The following is a 23780-nucleotide window of genomic DNA, read 5'->3' as shown; positions in this document are numbered from 1 at the left end:
CAAATCAGTTCTAGATTAAATGAATCTGAGTTCTAAGTACGACTTTTCTACATTTCTAACTTATTCAAGGACTGAGAAAGTAAACAAATGCTAAATCAAGTAAATAAAACTTAACACTCCACTGATGCAATGGTTGGATACTGCATTTGGGTCTGTATTTAATGCTAATCACAAGACATTTTAATATTTGCCATTACCTACCCATTTTTACTAATTGCTTTCAATATTGGTATAGAACTAATTATTTCCTCTTTCCCACAGATTTTTATAGCTCTCCTTCTTTCTCATCCTATCCTACATATTCAAACAGCAAACACTCTCTGAGCCATGTATTCTTGGTTCTTTAACTATACTTATTTGGGCAATGTAAATGGTTCAATAACATTTTTTATTTAAAACATATGTAAGATCTTTTGAAAAACATTCAAAAGGATTTAAAAATAATTCAGATGACTGAGGAAGATGAGTAATATCTCAAATTTTGTTTCTCTAATTTAAACTTTATGAACAAGTAACCTTTATGGAAGCCTAGAGGAGATAGAAATGATTTGGTCTTTCTACCTAAACAAATACCAAAACAACAATAAAAGTTATGGAATTAGTAGCACTTACTTTGGGGAACTTTATTTTAGGTTTATTAGGACTGTGCTGGTAGAGATGTATCACACTCTGTGTCTGTGTATGTGTGTTTAGTATATATCACTACAGTCACAAAAACAGGAATTAACCTATAGTAATCTGTGTATCATTAAATCTGGAGGTTTTCCTTCAAACTTACACAAGAGTAATAGTGTGTTAGAGTTGGCTAGTACCTGCTTTCTTAGCACTTCACCCCAACTCTGTGTTCAATGGTAGTATATTGGGAGTTTGAAATCTACTACAGTGGGAGTACTTATACCACAGAAATCAGCAAACACTACAGATTAGGGATTCATTTCCCCCGAAAACTAGCTATTAAATATTTACTAGCACATCACTGCATATGAGTGAATTGAACAAAACCAACCATCACTGGATATTATTATCTACTCTAATAGCAAAAATACTAAAAATTAGATTCAACTTCTAAACCATTTTTTCCACTTCATGATTACAAAAGCAGACTAATAACATCAGTACTTTAATTTCCTTTCGTTTTCCTACTACTTGTTTCTTAAAAAGGGGTAATAAGCACTGAAAATGGAAAAAGGTTATTGGAGATTTAAGTGCCCATTTCATAAATTTGTTTTAGTATTTTATTAAATTCCCGCTAGGCTTCTTACAACAAACAACTTTCTAACATCTGTGTGTTTTTTTCAGGACAGTATAAGATTTTAAGATAGATGCCTGAAATGCCGGAAAATTAAACAGAAGTACAAATAAAGGAGCTATAGGCAGACAGAGTGATCAGAAAATTAGCGAAGGGAGAAGGATTTACTATAGAAAACCACTACAGTCAATCTTTCTAAAGAACAACTGGTCTTGCACAATGGACCCTCTATGGAAATATCTTTCCTATTCTCTCTGCCTGAGAATATTTTAGTGTGACTACATGGATGTAAAACAGATCCTAAGTACAACCATTGCCTAAAGAAACCTAAATATGTAAAGATAAATAAGATATCAATGAAAAGTACTAATAAAATTTTGAGAGAATACTATATAAATTCACTCATGGTGAAGTTAGCTATATCAGATTGCATATTATTTGGGTCATTACTGAAAGTTAGGGATGGTATGAACAGATGAAATTTAACTATATTAATAAACGTAAGTGCTTCCAGTGCCTGGCAAATAATAAGCATTTTAGTAGTTTTTTCTGTTACCAAATGTTATTTGAAATTTGAACAAATAAGGATTTAAAAAGAATTCTCAAGTCAAGAATAACAATCACAAAACCTAACAAACCTCTTTTACATTAGGTGCATACTCAGCCAAGACATTCTGAGAATCTAAAAATTCCTGAAGATTATGCAATTAAGCACAATATAAACCTTTCTTGTCATGTTTATATTTAAAATAACTTCTACAGCAGCCCAGAGCAACCACTCACTTTGAAATCAAAGGTGTAATTGGTGTAAGGCATCAAGTTATTTTCATAGGCGCTCTTCAATTGGAAGCCATGTGTGATTCTCCCTTCTGAGCTTCCATTCTTTCCATTGCAGCTGAAGTTCATAAGACACTCATTGTACCTTAGTTCCTTGAAGTCTTTATGGTTGTCAGCTACTCCTCCGTTGCTTAAATATTCCACAACACCTAGTAGAATAAAGAAACAATATCATTTACCCCATGTCCCATCCACAGGATTCTTACTGATACACTCCCTAATTTAGAAGAGAAATTCTCTACTCAAAAGTTAAGAGCTAGCTGGCCTTTCAAGTAGAAGTAAAAGCAAAACTGAAAGCAATAGGAAATGATGCTATGAATACCTGAATCTGGCAATGAGTTCAGATCTGCACATAGCACCAGCGGGATGGAATTAGGATCTGCTGTTGGGCTGCCAGGCCTACTAGAGGCTTTCTCCAGAATGTTTTTAACCTCTGAGACAAACATCATGGTCTGGATGAGTTTCACATCAGAATACTCTGGGTCCCAATGCATGTGGGCATTTGCCACTATAAGCAGCTGTTTGTCTGCAGCATGAATAGGCTTCATACCTAAATTTAAACATTAGAAAAAGGAATATAAAGTTATGCTTTATGTATCAAAAAGGCAATATCTTATGGTTCTCTCCCCAAATCCATAGCCACTTCTTTACTCTTTTCCATTAATTTATATCTTCCCCTTTATCTCATAAAGTAGTTCTCATAAGCTAAAGTGCTGAGATTCTAGTAATCTCAACATAGGAATTACTTTTCTAGATCAGGGTTGACAAACTGCAGCTCATGGGCTAAATATGGCCCACCACCTGTTTTTGTACAGCCTGTATAAGCAAAGACTGCTTTCACTTTATAAAAGAGTTCTAAAAAAAAAAAAATTTTTTTTTTTTTTTAAAGACTGCGCTAGAGACCACATGTGGCCCCCAGGACCTAAAATACTATCTATCTGGACTTTTACAGAATGTTTGCTGACTCCTGCTCTGTATGCCTAAATTAGAAATTATACCATGATATAACTAACCAAAATTTGATTATAATACCTTGATTTGCTGACTTCTTAGTGTAAAGAAGCACTTTAAATATCTCTATCATTTAAATATCAATATAACCTAGTGAGGCAGGTTTTCAGTTATTTGAGTTATCTAAACCTTAATTTCTTTTTGCTATTCACCTTGCATTCTTAACTTCTTTTTGCTATTCACCTTGCATTTTTTTGAGCATATCAGTGATAGGTCAGCAGTAAAAAAGCAGTAACATTATATTAACCTATACAAAATAAAATGAGAAAGTGAATTTTCTATCAAAACAAATTCATACCATATGCCCAAATAAGATAATTTTAAAAATTAAAATCAATAGTGTGCTCTCAAGGTCTGGACATGGGTTTTCTACCCAGCTTTATTACTAACTAGAGGCCCGGTGCACGAATTCATGCACCAGTGGAGTCCCTTGGCTTGGCCTGTGGGATGGGGCCAAAACTGTCTCTCTGACATCCCCTGAGGGGTCCTGAATTGCGAGAGGGCGCAGGTCAGGCCGAGGGACCCCACTGGTGCACGATTGGGGCCGAGGAGGGATGCAGGAGGTTGGCCAGCTGGGGTGGGGGGACCACGGGAGGGCTCCAGGGCATGTCCGGCCCGTCTCGCTCAGTCCTGATCGGCCAGACCCCAACAGCAGGCTCACCTACTGGTTGGAGCATCTTCCTCCTAGTGGTCAGTGCACGTCATAGCGACTGGTTGACCGGTCAACTGTCTGCCCCCTGGTGGTCAGTGCACATCATAGTGAGCGGTTGAGCAGCCTTAGCATATCATTAGCATATTACACTTTGATTGGTTGAATGGCCGACTGGATTACCGGACACTTAGCATATTAGGCTTTTATTATATAGGATTATTTTGTGTAGTCCTGGGCTAGTTACTTTTTGGTGCTTAGTTTTACTTGGACAATGAAGATATTCAACTAGAAAATCTGTTTAAGTTCTTTTTTCCCTTAAAAGTCTGTTCTTTAATTTTGTCAAAATATTAACATAGTACTTTCATCAAAATGGCAGACAGAATAATATATTAAAAATTGCGAAAATTAAACTTAGTTAACCTGTAAGGCATAAAGCTCAATATATATGGTATGATGCAATTTAAATAAAACTGTATACATATATCTTACATGTTAGTGATGTGTAAAGAAATGAAGAATTACTCCTACAGAGTATGAATAAGGGGCTTTTATATATTTTTATACTGCTTGAAAATTAGTGAACACATAAAATTAATGTTTCCATTGAAATTTCTATAATAATGTCTCTCCAATTTTTGTATTGAAAAAAAAACACACCCTGCAGGAAAAGACCTAACTTTCTATGTCTACTATTTTTGTAAAGTTTCCTTCCGTCTTACTAAGCTATAATTATCTTTGATGTTGTGTAAACAAGTAACTAAAGTATGTGTTATATGTGACAGAAATACAGTGGAACCTTGGTTCTCGAACTTAATTCATTCCGGAAGGCTGTTCAAGAAATTATTTGTTAAAAAAACTGAATTTTTCCCCATTAGAAATAATGTAAATTGAATTAGTCCATTCCAGACCCCTAAATGACTCCCTGTTTTAACCTTTTCCAATTACCTGTGATGGTTGTTTTCTGGGCACTTTCACACCATTAGCAACATCAACATTCTTGATGGCCTTTTTATGTTTTAATATTGTGCTAATCGTCTATTTCGCCATTGCAGACTCAGTAGCCAGATTAGACACGCGAATGAACACCTCTATCATACTTGGCAATTATTTCTTTTTGAAGCTCTATCATTGTTCTCACAACATCCCTTTTCACTTTGCTGCTATCACTAACCTTCTTATGACCATGAACTTACTGTACATATCCTCTGTAATAAAATGGCAATATGCAAATTAACCATCACTCCGCTACATAAGCCACACCCACCAGCCAAGCCACGCCCACCAGCCAATCAGGGCGAGTATGCAAATTAACCCCAATCCAAGATGGCTACAGCCACAGAGAGCAAGGTTTCCCAGGTAACAGAGGAAGCCAAGCTTTCCATAGCCGTTGCAGGCCTAAGCCTCCACTCAAGCTACAAAGTTTCAATTATAGAAGGTAAACGAATTCAAACAAAGGGCGGCAGAATGGAGCTTGAGAGAGCAGGCCAGGGTTGCCGGCGGCAACAAGGGAAGCAAAGCTTTCCCCACACCCTGGCCGGGCCCACCCGCTTAAGGCTACAAAGTTTCAATTGTAGAAGGTGAATTAACTGCCACAGAAATGGCTGCCAGTGGAGCATGCAGGAGGCTTGGCTCTGCTCCAGGCTACAAAGTTTCAATTGTAGAAGGAAAATAAATTCCAGATACCAGGGCCTCTGCTTGCGTTGCCAGGGGGCGTGGCCGGCCTGCAAACCACCACAGGCCCCTCGCTCAGGCCACCCCACACCCCAAGGGAACCCCCACCCTTATCTGTGACACCCTTCAGGGCAAACCAGCTGGCCCCCACCCATGCACCAGGCCTCTATCCTATCTAATAAAAGAGTAATATGCAGATTGATCATCACTGCAACACACCATATAGCTGCCCCCATGTGGTCAAAGATCCTGCCCCCATGTGGACACAAGATGGCCACTACAAGATGGCCAGCAGGGGAGGGCAGTTGGGAGGCACCCGGCCTGCAAGGGAGGGCAGTTGTGAGGGACCAGGCCTGCAAGGGAGGGCAGTTGAGAGGGACCAGGCTTGCAAGGGAGGGCAGTTGGAGGTGATCAACCCTGCAGGAGAGGGCAGTTAGGGGTGACCAGGCTGGCAGAGGAGGGAAGTTGGGGGCAAACAGGCTGGCAGGGGAGCAGTTAAGCATCAACCAGGCTGGCAGCGGAGTGGTTAGGGGGTGATCAGGCTGGCAGGCAGAAGCGGTTAAGGGCAATCAGGAATGCAGGCAGGCAAGCAGTTGGGAGGCAGCAGTCCTTGATTGTGAGAGGGATGTCCGACTGCCCGTTTAGGCCCGATCCCACCAGGATCGGGCCTAAACGGGCAGTTGGACATCCCTCCAGGAGTCCCAGATTGGAGAGGGTACAGGCTGGGCTGAGGGACAACTCCCCGCCGTGCACGAATTTCGTGCACCGGGCTTCTAGTTTAGTAATAATAAGCAGCAACAAAAGCAAAAAATCATGAAAATATTCACAGTACAATTTCCTGAGATATTAAAAACGTGAGGTTTAGTGGTAAACTGATTCATACTCATGCATTCTCTCCTTTGTCACCTGAGAGACCCATGACTGGTCATACAGGTATCACCATGAAAGGGTTATCCAATGGAGAACCATGGTTTGTTTGACAACTGAGACATTTTTTCCATGAAAAACTTGGTTGAGAACCTAACTATTCTAGATGGGAGACATTAGAGAACCGAGGTTTGACTGTTGTCATTTTTAAAGCAATTTGATCATAGGATAAAGCTTGCAGCTGAAGTTCTCTAAGCTCTCTTCTTTTCCTAGAACTTATAAAGTGTCACTTTTGGCTATAGATGAAATAAATATTCACTATATTAAATATTAAAAACTTGCCCCTTCAAAGGGGTCATAAGCACCTTCTATAATATTAAACTCTTCTTCTAGGAGTACAAGAGTGACACAGATCAGAATGTGAAACTGTCCACTGTATAATTTATGGTTAAATTGAAAGTAAAACTCAAAAGGATATTAAATTTTCACATTACCCATCCCCCCCCAAAAAAATGTACCAAATCTCTGAGAAGAATGAGACTAGATAGGATATAAAAGTATGTAAAAATGGAGAGGATAAAAAAGAAAATTTTAAATATCCTAACAAAGACTGATTATCTTTGATGATGGATAAACTGAGTAATGGCAAAAAAAAAAAAAAGGTCTGACAGATATGCATGGTCTGAATAATTCAAATAACACTCAAGACAAAAATATTTTCTTCTACAGTTAGCAAGTACAAAAAATCCTCCTATATAATAAAGAGGTAATATGCAAATTGACCATCACTCCAACACACAAGATGGCTACCCCCATGTGGTCAAAGATGCCACCCCCATGTGGACACAAGATGGCCACCACAAGATGGCCAGCAGGGGAGGGCAGTTGTAGGCGATCAGGCCAGCAGGGGAGGGCAGTTGGGAGGGACCAGGCCTGCAAGGGAGGGCAGTTGGGGGTGACCAGGCTGGCAGGGGAGGGCAGTTAGGGGAAATCGGGCCAGCAGGGGAGCAGTTAGGCATCGATCAGGCTGGCAGGGGAGTGGTTAGGGGGTGATCAGACTGGCAGGCAGAAGCAGTTAGGGGCAATCAGGCAGGCAGGCAGGCAGGCAGGCAAGCGGTTGGGAGCCAGCAGTCCTGGATTGTGAGAGGGATCCCAGATTGGAGAGGGTGCAGGCTGGGCTGAGGGACACACACACACACACACACACACACACACACACACACACCTGCCCCCACCCCCATACATGAATTTTGTGCACCAGGCCTCTAGTATATAAATAAAAGCCCTGATGTGTTCTTATAGATTCTTCTTACTCTTGCCTAAAGTATAATTAAATAAACAATGAAATGCTCAAAGGCCGTCAGTAGAAAGCAGGGGGAGAGGGAGGTCTGGATATGCAAAGTACATAAATGAGTTTCTGACTTTAATAAAAGCTATAAAAAAATCTAAAATACAAAACAAAAGAAGCAGATTGATTAAAGATCCAGCCCTTACCCTGACAATAACTGAGAGATAACAAAGAAATTAGAGAAAATGTGTCAAGTACTTAACCTTAAAGACAAAAGCTTTTATTCTCAAGAAGGTAAAAATATGATAAGAAGATAACCAACTCTTCAGAATATCCAAATTCAGCCTATCTAAAACATTTCCTATTTCAAATAACCTTTGGAATTAATGGCATATTAAAGACTCTCCTTTTTAAAGATTACCTTAATATCCTAAGAAATATATGGTGCTTTACACAATTAGTGCTATTTTCCTGCCAATCTCTCTCAACTTTCCACAAAAGACAAGAAAATAACTGTGCAATAAATAGCAAGATTCTCTGCACTTGTCTGAGATAGAAAAACTTGGGATGGTGTTTATTTTTAGTAAGAATATTTTAAACTGTACTCACCTGCTCCAAATAATTCTTTGTGGACCTCTAATACCACAGCAACACCAATATTATCTTTTGTCATCACTCTGTTCAGCATAGCTTCGGATCCATCTGAATTAGCCATTGCCACTTGATTAAATTCCACTGTATGCTTTTGCACCAATGTAAATCTACAAGGTACAATACATTATTATTATATTATGTACTTGGACTGCCATGGTAAGAGAGCACAAGATACAGGCACTATTCACTGTCTCCCTAATCATTTTCTAGCAGCAAGGGGCCATGTAATACAGGTCTGGCCAATGAGCTGTAAGAAGTCTGATTACTCACCATAAAAACTTTTTTGGAAGCACCACCTAGTAATGGCATGTTAATCCCTTTGTCCCCTTATACCTTTGTCCATGTGGTGAGAAGCAGGAGCACAAAAGCCCAATCACTATAGATGGGGAAGCTGCTAAGTCAGTTCTGCACTGCCATTTCTGGACTTCTTGTGTGAGAAAATTACCCTCCCCCCATTTCTTTAAGCTGCTATTGGAATTTTCTGGTATTTAAAGGTGAACAGAAACTTAACTAAGTCAGCAAGTTAATAGGAAAGAACAGAGTAAAATCTACCTAACCTTTTTTTGCAGTTTTATTCTTAGCACTTCAAGAGATTTGTCAAGAAGATGCACTGACACACCTTTATCTCAGCTAAGGAGAAGCCTATTTTTCCATCTGGCTTTTACTAGAAAGCTGGAATTAATGTATAGAAGTGTTCAGAGAAACAGAGTCTACAATAGCCTAAGAAATAATTATCCATAATCTATCTATATACTACCTTAACAATACTACTTAATACTTTCCCCCGTACACACAACCAAATGTAGTCCACTCTGCTTCTATTTTCTGTCTAACAGATTTCCATACAGGTGACAGATAGAAGTCTTCCTCCATTCCTTCTTTTAGATGTTTTTTTTTTTTAAATGAGACATACTGGTTTATACTTACTTTCTACTCATCAAATCTTGGTAATATGTAAAATCTTAAAACTTGCCTCTTTATTTCAATTCATTTTATTATTCCTGTTCTGTAGCAAGTACACAGAGACTATAAGTATTATGCCTAAGGCTATTGTATTTTACTAAGAAATCTTCTGTACATTTACTCTTTAAAAAATCTTATTTCACTGATGGTCAAATGGATATAAGAAAGAGAAAATATAATGAAGATTAATATGACAAAAAACAAACAAAAGAGACCTCACCATTCTTTTATGATTTGAGAAAAATTATTAGTTTGAATGTTTCTAAAATCAGAAGAACATGTCCAAAACAGCCCTTCAAACAGAAGAAATAACTCAATATATTACTATCTTGTGATATAGAAGCAATTTTATGGGATGTGATATGATTAAATTAATGCTGGAGAGAGGACAGTGAACACCAACAATGAGCAAGCAAAATAATACTGTATAATTTCACTTATATGTGGAATCCAAACAAACTCATAGACACAGAGAACAAACTGATGATTGCCAGAGAGGACAGATGTGGGGGTTGGGTGGAAAAGGGAAAGGGAAATAAGAAGTACAAATTTCCAATTATAAGTCACAGGAATGTAATGCACAGCATAGGCAATATAGTCAATAATATTGTAATAACTATGTATGGTGACAGGTTGTTATTACACTTACTGTGGTGATCACTTTGCAAGTATACAAATATTGAATCACTATCTTGTACACCTGAAACTAATATAATATTGTATGTCATCTATAATTAAGAAAAAAAGACAAGTAATATTCTCTCCCTGAATTCAATAAGAGCCAAAAGGAACAATGTAGTACTTAGTCAAGAAAAGCTAACCAAACAAAAGTTAACCATGACACTTTCTGGGTCATATCCCAGCACTCTTAAAACTAAACCAAATAGAAGTTTTTATTGTATATTCAGTACTATAAAATGCTATAAAATGTGTTCTTGGGTTCTTTAATTAATCATGGAGTGCCAGAAAATAATGTACCAGAAAAGATAAGATTAGAGACTGATAAATGGGGAAGATAAGTGGATGTACACCATACTACCTATATTTATACAACTCTTAACCACTGAAGGCACTTTCACTTTCTTGATCATTTTAGCCCAAAAAGAAACCTCTAAAGTTAGGTGGAATCATTATAATAGGGTGTCCCCCCAAAAATGTAAACACACTTTTTTTCTGATAGCTCAATTGATGTTTCTTTCTTTTCAGATTTAACTCATCCTATCTAATAATAGACAAATATGCAAATTGACCATACCTCCGACACACCCACAAGCCACGCCCACCATCCAATCAGAGTGAGCATGCAAATTAACCCAAACCAAGATGGCTACAGCCACAGAGAGCAAGGTTTCCTAGGTAACAGAGGAAGCCAAGCTTTCCGCCTGCCCTGGCCAGGCCTAAGCCTCCACTCAAGCTACAAAATTTCAATTATAGAAGGTAAACAAATTCAAACAAATGGCGGCAGAATGGAGCTTGAGAGAGCAGGCCAGGGTTGCCCCCGGCAACAGGGGAAGCAAAGCTTTCTGCACACCCTGGCCTGGCCCACCCGCTTAAGGCAACAAAGTTTCAATTATAACCCCAACACAAATGGCTGCCGGCGGCCTCGGAGGGAGCAGCAGGCTTGGCTCCGCTCCAGGCTACAAAGTTTCAATTGTAGAAGGAAAATAAATTCCAGATACCAGGGCCTCCCCTTGGGTTGCCAGGGGGCGTGGCTGGCCTGCAAACCACCACGGGCCCCTCACTCAGGCCGCCCCACACCCCAAGGGAACCCCCACCTGATCCAGGACGCCCTTCAGGGCAAACCAGCTGGCCCCCACCCCTGTACCAGGCTTCTATCCTAATAAAAGAGTACTATACAGATTGATCATCACTGCAACACACAATATAGCTGCCCCCATGTGTTCAAAGATCCTGCCCCCATGTGGACACAAGATGGCCACCACAAGATGGCCAGTAGGAGAGGGCAGTTGGGAGGCACCCGGCCTGCAAGGGAGGGCAGTTGGAGGTGATCAACCCTGCAGGAGAGGGCAGTTAGGGGTGACCAGGCCGGCAGAGGAGGGAAGTTGGGGGCAAACAGGCTGGCAGCAGAGTGGTTAGGGGGTGATCAGGCTGGCAGGCAGAAGCGGTTAGGGGCAATCAGGAAGGCAGGCAGGCAAGCAGTTGGGAGCCAGCAGTCCTGGATTGTGAGAGGGATGTCCGACTGCCCGTTTAGGCCCGATCCCACCAGTGGGATCGGGCCTAAACGGGCAGTCGGACATCCCTCGAGGGGTCCCAGATTGGAGAGGGTACAGGCTGGGCTGAGGGACAACCCCCCTCCGTGCACGAATTTCATGCACCGGGCCTCTAGTTGGAGTTAATAATTATCCAAAGTGTATATACATATTTTGGGGGATATCCTGTATTATCCCTAATGGAGAGGTCACAAAACTGTGGTACAAAGCAGTAATTTTATGTTCAAGATTAAGTTAATGGTAAAATTAACATTAGAAACCAGAAATCACAATTTGTTTTTTTTTAAATTACATAGACAAATTCTAAATTCAACCACCACATAAAGCAAAGGAAATTAATAACAGAGAAACCAGTGAGACAGGAATCATCACAACAGATCATTTTGGGATGATATAACTGTAACCTCTGAATGCCCTCTTTTCAAGCACAAAACTACCTATAATGATGTAGGAAGGAAAAGCAAAGACCTGGCCTTACTTGGTACCTCTGATACTGGAAGCAAGTTAGAAAGCAGAGGCAATACAGCAAGGACTAAGCACCATGACCGAGGAGTTCCCAATCCTATTGGAAGAGACTGCCTTTTCAGTGTCCTAAAACTGCTGTTCTCATCTTTCCCTCTCTCTTTGATTTTAAACAAAGCAGGATCAGATCAGACTGCTAACCTCAGGGACAGTAAGAAATCTACTTAGGATTTCTGCAAATTGAGTATCTGGATGCACGATTCTGTTTCTACTAAATGTTAAATCTATAGGACAAAACTTATCTATATACCAGAGGCCCAGTGCACAAAATTCGTGCATGGGTAGGGTCCCTAGTCCTGGCCGGTGATTAGGGCCGATTGGGGCCTTCTGGCTGCCAGCCAGGGCCTTCCTTTGTTCCATGCTGCCCCCTGGTGGTCAGCACAGTCATAGCAAGTGAACGAGCAATCAAACTCCTGGTCTCCCGGTCGAATTCCCGAGGGGATACTTTGCATATTAGCTTTTTACATATATACTAGAGGCCCAGTGTAGCTCACTTCCACTTGCCTCAACTGGCCCCTGCGCCCATCGCTGCTCGTAGCTCTCCAGCGCTCGTAGCTCGCTGCCCCGCCCTCTGCCACTCGTAGCTCTCCGCCTCTGGTGGCTCGCGCCCCGCCCTTGGCTGCTCATAGCTCTCCATCGCTCGTAGCCCTCTGCCGCTTGTAGCTTGCTGCCCTGCCCTCCGCCTGCTGCAAGGGCTGTTGCTCGCGGGCCAGGGGGGAGGGACCGAGAGGTGCTCAATGCACCTCCTGGTGACCGGTCATTATGGTGTTACGGCGTTACAGCCACGGGCCTTTTATAATATAGATAAAAGATATAAAAGCCTAAGCGACTGTTAAGACCGAACGACCGGAATGACCAGCCGACCAGTTGTTATGATGCGCACTCACCACCAGGGGGCAGATGCTCAACACAGGAGCTGTCCCCTGGTGGTCAGTGAGCTCCCAAAGCCAACCTCCCGTGATTCCTCCCCCCAGCCTGCCAGCCAGCCCCTGATAGGCTTCAATCACTAGCCAGGCTGAGGGACCCCACCCCTGCACAAATTCGTGCACCAGGTATCTAATCTACAATAACAGTGTCTCTATACATATACATACACACAAATACATACATATGTGTGTATAGACACACACGCGCACGCGCACACACACACGTTATAAAACACTTTAGACTGAAGATGATACTTATTGAGGTAAAGGACAAAGCAAAAGCATGCTATCAATCCAAACTTATTTTCTGGTATCTCTATGCATTTACCAAAAAAAACATGTTTATAATAATGACCGATAAGTACTACCAAATCTTTAACTTCTGAATCCCCAAAGATTAAACTAGAATGAATATGATTAAAGGAATATTTTATTGTATTCTAATTCCCTGAATATTGTTAATCTGTGCCCTAGCTTTCGCTAGGCTATATTCCTACCCTGTCATCACAAAGGATGAGCTTTTTCTTCTAGTACTTTGCTAAAATAGTAATTATTATAGTTTCTATTTATTGTTACCGACTCTGTACCACTGTTTTTAAAGAAGGGGGGAAAACTGTCATCAGTGAAGATTAGGAATTATCAGGTACTCTGGTTTTAGAAGAATGAGACTTTGAGAACGAGTACAGTGAGAAAACCCCTCTACAGCTCATTTCTGACGATTAGATTTGTTAACTATATAAGAAATTATCTTACAAGTTAATATACAAATGAGGGGGGTTAGAGAGCAACCAAAGGACTTGTATGCATGCATATTAGCATAACCAATGGACACAGACACTTGGGCAGTGGGGGCTTGCCCGGGTTGGAAATGGCTGGGCTGGAGGGGGGGTGTTAATTGGAGGAAAAGGAGACATATGTAAAACTTTAGACAATAAAAATAAATAATTAAATATTTGTTGAATGACTACACACACACACACACACACACACACACACACACACACACATACAAATGAGGAAATAAGCCCAGAAAGGGTAAGGGAATCATTCAAGATCACACATATAAGAGAATGACCTGGCTTCAAAATTGTCTTTTCTTTGCACAGTATTCTCTCTCCAATCCAAAGAATAGAATAAAGGCAAGGTAGCACACTTTGTATTGAATTTCAAATAATATAGTTTTAGCTAATTTGACATCAACAAGTATTTGGTACTGTTTAAAAGAGGTAGAATGTAATAATGTATCATACCCCTAGTCTTTATCTGTTGCTGGATTTATGTTACTATGTAGGCAAAAAGAGTTGAGGAAGGAAAGAAATCCAAATAATGCATCTTAGTGTTTCTTATTTATTTCATCTCTCAACTAAATTCACAGTATTTTTAAAAATTCTAGCATCAATTTTCAAATACTTAGTTGTTTCCAAGTTTCCTAAATAGCAGCTATAATTGTTAGTTCAAAATCTTAACTACCTATAGTACTATTAAATTACCAAGGCATTTAAAATTTTTCTCTCAAAACCATGAAGGGAATGATAAAAATCCTCTGTATTATCTTCCTTCAGAAAGAAATAGAAAATAAAAGAGCTTGATATTAGATATCTCAATGTTATCAGTACTTTTTAAATATACTATGGTGTTTCAAGTAAATGTGTGTAGGAGTGTAAGTAACAAATATCAAATTCAAGGCTATTTTTCCAATTGAAATAACTGTCTACAAAGTACAAGTAATATCCGAAGCTCATATAAGAAGCCTAAAGATTCCATTTAGTATGGTGATTAATAGCACTGACTATGAAGCCAGACTACTTTCAGTGCCTTGTTTTCCTCATCTATAAAAATGAGGAAATACCATTCAGAAAGAATATATGCACCCCTATGTTCATATTAAGTGTTATTTATAATAGCTAAGGTCCAGAAACAGCCCAAGTACCAATCAGTAGACGTCTGGATAAAAAAGCTGTGGTACATTTATACACTGGAATACTCTGCAGCAGTAAAAAAGAAGGATCTCTTAACCCTTTGAGACAGCATGGAGGGACCTGGAGAGTAATATGCTAAGCTAAGTAAGCCAGTCAGAGAAAGACAAGTATCACATTATCTCCCTCATATGTAGAATTGAGTAAACAAAATAAACTGACAAACAAAATAGATCCAGAGACATGGAAGATTGCAACAGATTGACAAATGTCAGAGGGAAGGTGGGAGGAGCAGAAAGAGATCAACCAAATTATTTATATGTATAAGCCATGGACACAGAAAATAGGGTGGTGAGGGCCTGGGGAGGGGAGGAGCAGATCAATGGGGGAAAAGAGGAGCGCATCTGTAAAACTTTTTAATAAAGATAAACTTGCAAAAAAAATTTTTTTATTCTTTAAAGTATTACATAAGTCTCCTTTTTCTCCCTGTTGACCTCTCCCTGGACGCTCCCCACCCCCTAGCACATGCCCTCACCCCCCTACTGTCTGTGTCCATTGGCTATGCTCATATGCATGCATACCACCCACCTCCCCTGCCTTCCCTCTGAGGTTGGACAATCTGTTCGATGCTTCTATGACTCTGGCTCTATTTTTGTTCAACAGTTTAGGTTGTTCATTATATTCCGCAAATGAGTGAGATGGTGTGATATTTATCTTTCTCTGACTGGCTTGTTTTGCTCAGCATAATGCTCTCCAGGTCCACCCATACTGTTGCAAATGGTAAAAGTTCCTTCTTTTTTACAACAGTGTAGTATTTCATTGTGTAGATGTACCACAGTTCTTTAATACACTCATCTGCTGATGGGCACTTAGGCTGTTTCCAAATCTTAGCTGTTGTAAACCGTGCTGCTATGAACATAGGGGTGCATATATCTTTTCTGATTGGTGTTTCTGATTTCTTGGGATATATTCCTAGAAGTGGGATTACTGGGTCAAATGGGAGTTCATTTTTAATTTTTTGAGGAAACTCCATACTGTTTTGCACAGTGGATGCACCAGTCTGCATTCCCACCAGCAGTGCATTGAGGGTTCCTTTTTCTCTACATCTTCGCCAGCACTTGTCGTTTGTTGATGATAACCATTCTGACAGGTGTGAGATGGTACCTCATAACTTTTTAAAAATGGGGAACTACCAAACAACATTATCCCCTCCATTACCCTCTCAACCCCCACACTCATGCCCTCACCCCCCTGTTGTCTGTGTCCATTGGTTAGGCTTATATGCATGCATACAAGTCCTTTGGTTGATCTCTCCTCCTTACCCCCACCCTCCCCTACCTTCCCTCTGAGGTTTGACAGTCTGATCGATGCTTCTCTGTATCACATATGTAATACCTTAATCAATAAAGAAAAAAATTTTTAAATGGGGAACTACCTCTATTCCTACCTCTGAGGGTTTATTTAAAATTAAATAAGATAATCCATATTAATAAAAGGCCTGAAATGTAAACATTATAAAAGTAATTACTGTGGTTATTCTAAAATTTATTTTAAAATAATCACCTAGCCTGGCTGGTGTGGATCAGTGGTTGAGTCTTGACCCATGAACAAAGAGGTCACTGGTTTGATTCCCGGTCAGGGCACATGCCTAGGTTGTGGGCTCAATCCCCAGTTAAGGGGTATGCAGGAGGCAGCCAATTGAAGGTATTTCTCACTCATCAATGTTTCTATCTCTCTATTCCTCTCCCTTCCTCTCTCTCTAAAAATCAATAAACATATTATAAATAAATAAATCACCTAAAAGAATTTCATATATTCTGACCTCAAATATTATAGGGCTGTGTACTAATTTTTAACTAAAATGAGAATACCTCTATTAAAAATTCACAGAAAAGATAGGAAAGTAGGTTCAAATTAATGAAAAGTAGGCCAAATATCTTTCAAATTCACTTAATTCATTTACTTAAAATAACATTCTGGTAATATGCCTACATTAATAAAAAAACATTTAACCAACTTTGTTATAATAGGTATTAAACAGGAATATAGTCATAAGCATGTAAATACTTATTCTTTAATAAGTAGATTCTCTAATATAGCAAACCCAAATTATTATCCATGAGATTCAATCTCTATCAGACTTCACATATTTCAGTCTTCTATTGATGGTCATTTCTAATTTTCCACTTTAAAATTGGCAGCCTTTATGAGGCAAAAATATTCTCTTTTCCTCATGATGATAACCAAAGAATCTGCCTCTAACCATATAGTTACTCAGCCAACACTCAAGAGACACCTTCTGATCATGTTGCAGCTCCTCACCCTCAAGTAGGAAATACAATTCTAAATCAAATGCACACAACATAATAAACCCAGTAATAGAGAAATACTAATATTACAAAGGACTACAGAAACAGAAAAATATAATAAAAATATGTCCAGGACACTTAATAGTTTCAAAGGACCTACCCATTCATTACCTCATTTAATTATTTTAACTACCTCTGAAGTAAGCATGAATACGGTTTTCCAGATTAAACTCAAGAATATTAAAGCACAGAGGCTTCTACAAGATCATTTATGTATTTTAATAAGCAGACTCATAATATTCTCATTATGACTGTACAGTAACCAGCTATATTAACAGCCCCCCCCCCAAAAAAAAACTAAGTGATATTTTCTTTATGTCCGATAATGACTACTTTCCACTATCCTGTCCTAATTAATTCTTTAACTCCCCACCTCCATAAGCTCTGTGCTTCTGCCTTGCCTTATCTTAATGCATATTTTTTCTGCCGTATATATATATATATATATATATATTGTGATTTTCTTTTTTTAATGTTATTGTAAATTTTTTTTGTTAATCCCTACCTGAAGGTATTTTTTCCGTTCATATTTTTAGAGAGTGGAAGAGAGAGGGAAAGACAGAGAGAAACATCAATGTGAGAGAAACACATCAATCGGTTGCCTCCAGCATGAGCTCCAACCAAAGCCTGGGCTGGGGAGGAGCCTACAACCGAGGTACATGCCCTTGACCAGAATCAAACCCGGGACCCTTCAGTCCCAGGCTGACGCTCTATCCACTGAGCCAAACCGGCCGGAGCTATTGTGATTTTCTTACATGCTTACCTTTTCCTACTAGAGTAGAGCTCTGAGTGTGCTTAGTAACTGTCTATTTATGACTACCACAATACTTGTCACAAAACAAATTTTCAGTAATCATCTAGTGAATAACTGATTAAATAAATGTATGAAATGTTAACTGAAAAAAAAATGATGAAAAGTTCATAAAATGAATGATTCTGAAAAAGGCCAAATATTTTTTTAAAAATCACAGAAGGAAATAAAAACTTATTTCTAATCTTAAAAGCTACTAATTACTTTTTTCACACCAAAACTAATATTTTATTTGATGAAAATATAATTGGAAACATGATTATAACACTATATTCAAGTATATGAATTTACTTAAAATTTAATTTTTATATCACTTGCTTTCTAGCTTTTTATTTATTTTATAGGGTCAAACCAAAAACAATTTCAAATGTGCAGTAATTAAAGGAGTAAGTTTACACTATTATGCTTTCTTTTCTTAACTCACTTTTCTGTTTTGAAGAATACTGCACAACCGTCCACATGCTTTCTCTCCTGCTCAGACATGATTTTGGCACGTGACTTTGGAGAAAAAAACCCATCATATCCACGCTCCTTCAGTGCGGGCAGAAAGAGAGTGAAGTATTGCTCTGTTTCCACTTCCTGAGATGAAAGAAAAGTTATCATCGACATGACAGGAAAACTCTGATAAAGGTATAAAAATGTTCAGCATTATGAGTAAGATGTGACTAAGTTAAAATAATTCACATAACAAATATTATCTATTTTCTCATGCTCACACAGCTAGTAGGTCCCAAGCCTCTTGACTCCCAATACAGAGTTCATCCCACTATTTTTCACTTCCTCACAACTGGTAATTAAACAAAGAAAGTTGATCATATCATAGATTAAGTGGTAGGAAAGAATAAATTTTATATATAAAAAAGTAATTTTAAAAACTTTTTTTAAAGCTTTCTCAACTGTGGTGAAAAGCATGAATACCTGAGAGTAAGAAGTTTAAGATCTATCAACAAAAATTGTTCTTTAAGAAATTTTTTGGTACCTGATTCTAATGGTCTCTGTTAATTTAGTAATTGTTGGGTTAAATTATTTTATTTTTTATCCACAAAATGTTTTGAACAAATCCTTCCAAATGAAAAAATCAAGTCTGAAGATAATGATTTATGAATGATAATGCTCATAACAACATAATTTTATAACATGCCTAAATGTCCAACAGTAGGGAAAATGATTAATCAATATATATTCATGTAAATAATTCTGAAGAATTGTAGTAATATAAAGTGCATTAAGAGCAATAAATAAAGAAAATATGTCAATAAGTGTGAAATCAACTTTTTAAAATATATATATACAAATAAATAAATAAGTGAATTAAAAATGTATACAAGAAACACTTCAGAAGTTTTAACACAGCAACTATCTTTGGGATATGAGATTACATGTTTTCTTCCAGCATTCTTTATATTTTTTCAACATTTTCAACTTCTCTAGAATTAACACTTTATAAAGTAGTATTACTTTTTAAAAAAGAAGTGTTTTGGCATATAGTTGTGTATGACCTACATTTGAAAAATTAATTCTTATTAACATATTCAGCCATGTCTACTCCCCAGAGCAGACTTCAGAATAATGGTTTTAATTTTTTAAATTTTTGTTTCTGATACTATAACATTTCTTGCTTTAAAACATTTTTAAATTAAATTTATTAGGGTGCCACTGGTATGAAAACTTTTTATTATGGTATTTTTATCCTTCAAACTAAACTTTACATAGAAGAGTGTGAGGCTATTTTTACTACATATACAAAATGGAGACAATTATGTAATAATAATAATAAGACTGATTCTGTTTGCCTCCTCCTCCCCCCAAATCTGTGTCAGTTCTCAGTGACGAAAATGTAATTTTTGAAGGTATTTATTTCTTATTATTCCCCAGGAAGATAAACCATGGACAACATAATAATTTCTTCTCAGGCTATCCTGAAAAGAAGGTGTGAAACTATAATATTTAACATTTTAAGACACCTTTAAAGTACTTAGTATGCTTTGAAAGCTGCTAAAAAAGTTTTTACTGAAATCTACCTAAAAACTTTCTTGGCTATTCATTAGCTAAGTATTGAAAAAAAGGCAATAAAATGTATATTTCAATGGAAAGGTGCTTCTCCAGTTAAATTTATTATACTGAAGTGTTACAAATCAGAAGAATCTAAATTTCAGAGGTTGTGTTTAAAATAAGACAAAATTGCATGATTGATGGTAAAATATTTTTTTCCATTGATTTTTAGAGAGAGTGGAAGGGAAGGAGGGAGGGGGAGAGAGAGTGAGAGAAACTTTGATGTGAGAGAGCACACTGGTCGGTTGCCTCCCTCTTGTGCCCCCACGGGGACAGGGATCCTGCAACCCAAGTATGTACCCTTGACCAGGAATCAAACCCACGCCCCCCTTGGTCCTCAGGCCAATGCTCTAACCACTTAGCAACACCAACCAGGGCTATAATACAATATTTTTAAATGTTTAAAATGTTTATTATCAAGGAACAATAGTAGGCAAGCAATTTTCTTTTAAAATTAAAAGTCGACTTTATATTCCTAAAAGACAATCTTCTGCAGTTTTCTCTTTTGGCAATACCAATAATTTATGGATGAGATGATTGTTAACATGAATAATGCAAGAGATAATTTTCACTTAAGATAGTAAATAAGTATAAATGGATGGCTGTATTTAGCAAAATAGTTTCACTGTGGAAATGTCTTAGGTTCTTTTTAAAATTGTCCATTTTCTTTAAGGACAGAAAACAATTCCCTTTGAGTTTTGCTCTGAAAACAGGATCTCTCCCAGAAGTAAGATCTTTCATTTTTAAGTTCACCTTTAACTTAAAGACAATTCAATTTCTATTGTGTTACCTGAAGACTAATGATATCTGCGTCACAGTTAACAATTTCTTCCATAATTCCCTTTTTCCTGTATTCCCAGTTTAATGCCCAGGATGGGCAATAGCCATATAGCTGCCGGGTGGCGTATTTATCACATAACACATTGTAACACATAACCGTGAATGATGCTAAGAAGTGAGAGAGAAAAAAACAATAGACAAAAGGGAGAAAATTAGGCAACTTTTTCTAAAGTAGTTATCATGTGCACAAGCACACAGGGCACACAAACATACTCAAAATATCATCATTATGAAATGCCTTGGGCAAGAACACATTAAATGGTATCTACTAAAGCTTCACTTTAGTCCATCACACCAAAGCAACTTTACTAGAATTAGAATAACAGTTCATATTTGAAATTTTTAGAAAATTTATTTTAATACAAATTAAAATTTTAAATAAGAATGATTTTTGCACATAATTTGTTGAGTAAAGCTTCTCTATATAAATGAAACAAAGGTAAATTTTAGTTTTGTTCTCATTAAAAGGCTCTAATTTCATTAATTTTTATAAAATATCCATACTTAATACTTCAGTGGACCTCTTACTGCTCTGAGCCAGAAGAATATGCACTAACAAAGTTTAGTTATAAGAGAATCCTTTTTGCCAAGTGAAATGTTCACTGCTGAAATTAAATTCTCATTTTAGAATGCCCTTGAACTATGAAAGAAAGGACTGCGAGAAAACTAATAGTTGAGGGAACATGGTTTTTATAATGAAATTAGAAACTCAAAAGTGTGCTCTAAGGAAAAGGCATCAGCTACCTTAGAAATGCAGAATCTTTAGTTCCACGAAAACCTATTGAATCAGAACCTGCAATTTAACAAAATGTTCAGGTGCTTCATATGACATGCACAGTTTGAAAAGCCCTGATTTTTACCAGTAATTCTCTATCCTAGCTGCCCATTAGAATCAGTCTGAAGAGCTTTAAAAACAAACAAATAGCTGATGCCCATGGCCCTACTCCAAACAAATTAAGTCTGTTTATTAGGGTCAGGGTATTTATATTTATAAAAAGTATCCCAGGTGATTAGAATGGGCAGACACGGTTGAGAATCACATCCTATATAATAAAAGGCTAATATGCAAATTGACCGAACAGCAGAATGACTGGTCACTATGATGTGCACTGACCACCAGGGGGCAGACACTCAATGCAGGAGCTGCCCGGTGGTGGTCAGTGCACTCCCCCAGGGGGAGCGCCACTCAGCCAAAAGCCGGGCTCTTGGCTGATGAGCGCAGCAGGGTGGTGGGAGAGGCTCCACAGCAGAGCTAAGGACACCTCAGCGGACATCCCCCAAGGGATCCCGGACACAGGCGAGAGGGCACAGGCCAGGCTGAGGGACGCCCCCGCCCCGGAGTGCATGAATTTTGTGCACCTGCCTCTAGTATTTAAATAAAAGGTGAGAAACCCAAGTAATAAAGGAACACTTGATTGAAATTGGTTCAGATTCAAATGATGGTGAAAGAATTAAGAGAAACTTAATTCAATGCTCCCCTGGGGATCTCAATTGGTGGCAATTTTATATACTGCTACCTTTTTCACTATTTGGTAATTATTCTTACGATAGTTTAATGTTTATAATTTTTTTGGCTATAAATCACACTTAAACATCATTCGTTATTATACACATCTCCCTATGCACCAAAAGTAAAAGGCATTTTTAATATCTTTTTTAGCACTCAGATTCTACTCAGGGAAGCATACATCTCAAAAAATAAATAAAAAAATCCATACCAGTTTTCAATAAGAAAAGCCCAAAAACACACATTACTCTGAGAGTTCAACAACTAGTAAAAACTTCTTTCTGTTGTCCTTTTTCTAATGGAAATGTAGGTATGCAATATTAGAAAATGTTTTCTTGAAGATTATATTCACTCATACTCGAAAAAGGATTGCTTTGAATAACTAGAAAATGGTGTTTTTAATACCAGAAAGGAACAAATTAATTGCACATTAGGGGAGGCTAAACATAAAATAAATCTGCCTAACTTAAGGTTTGTAGAAAACCTTAGGTATTCTTTTTTTCAAACCATCAATGTGTATCCTGATAATAGAAATGTTATTCGTGATAATACTGACACAATGCCTCTTGGGACAGGCTGATACTGTGGCTCTAGACTGTGCTGGTTTCAACATTATTACTTCCGGAAGACAGAAATGAATTGTATATGATAATATTTCTCAGCGTTATTAAAATGCAAGATGTTATACTGCCCACATTTCCCAATACCAAAGCAAATGACTTTTTTCTGAATCCTCTTATTTAATAACGTAAAAAAAACCCTCACAAACAGAAGGGCTTAAGAAGTACACAATAAACTATGATTTTCCTATTAAAAATTATTTAAGCATGAGTATTCAGTGCTTGTTTTAATCTTCAGATTAAAACAGTAAAATTTTTATTTAATTTTAAAATGAAATTAGATACCATAAAAACCACTATTCTTGTGATTAAAAAGAAGGCATTAGGAGAAATATCAATTCACAACTTATTTTAAGTATAATTGCCATTCATAAAATGTCTAATAAGAAGTAAAGAGCCCTATAAAAATGTCAAATCAATATTTGTCTCCACAAAGATACAAAGGTTTATATTTTTTACACTAATGCAGTACAAAAAGTGCTAAACCATATTCTTAAATTGCTGAAATGCTCACACTATACCATTTCTACACCACAGGCCTCATATCATATTTTGTTTCTAATATAGCAAAAATAAATTCAATCTAAATTATTCTTTCACAACTGTTATCAGTCTACCTGTTCAAGAAAGATTAAGTACCTAAGTAGGTTTAAATTTTTCAGAAGAAATTCATTATTACTCATTTTTCTTACATCTCCCAATATGCTGTGAAGATGCCAATTGAAGGCTGTAGTACAAGGAATCACTTTAAAACTAAAAGTTACATCATTGTGAAAGAAAGTTTCTTGTACATA

At 37.8% G+C, this 23780-nt stretch overlaps 1 protein-coding gene across 3 annotated transcripts in view; it reads right to left on the bottom strand.

The window, feature by feature from the left end:
- CNOT6L (CCR4-NOT transcription complex subunit 6 like) overlaps window positions 1–23780 on the bottom strand; it is a 100229-nt gene that overhangs the window by 6268 nt on the left and 70181 nt on the right. For all 3 annotated transcript variants that reach the window (XM_079769650.1, XM_079769649.1, XM_079769651.1), the window contains exons 7-11: window positions 20810–20967; window positions 18392–18546; window positions 8185–8336; window positions 2409–2636; window positions 2033–2235 (exon numbers count right to left, since the gene is read on the bottom strand). In XM_079769650.1, coding sequence (XP_079625776.1) covers window positions 2033–2235; window positions 2409–2636; window positions 8185–8336; window positions 18392–18546; window positions 20810–20967 — 896 coding nt within the window. The remainder of the gene's footprint in view (window positions 1–2032; window positions 2236–2408; window positions 2637–8184; window positions 8337–18391; window positions 18547–20809; window positions 20968–23780) is intronic.

Source organism: Cnephaeus nilssonii, assembly GCF_951640355.1.
Source record: "Cnephaeus nilssonii genome assembly, chromosome: 1".
Taxonomy (NCBI): domain Eukaryota; kingdom Metazoa; phylum Chordata; class Mammalia; order Chiroptera; family Vespertilionidae; genus Cnephaeus; species Cnephaeus nilssonii.
Note: the sequence above shows the minus strand (reverse complement) of the source record. Positions and strands in the feature narration are given on the sequence as shown.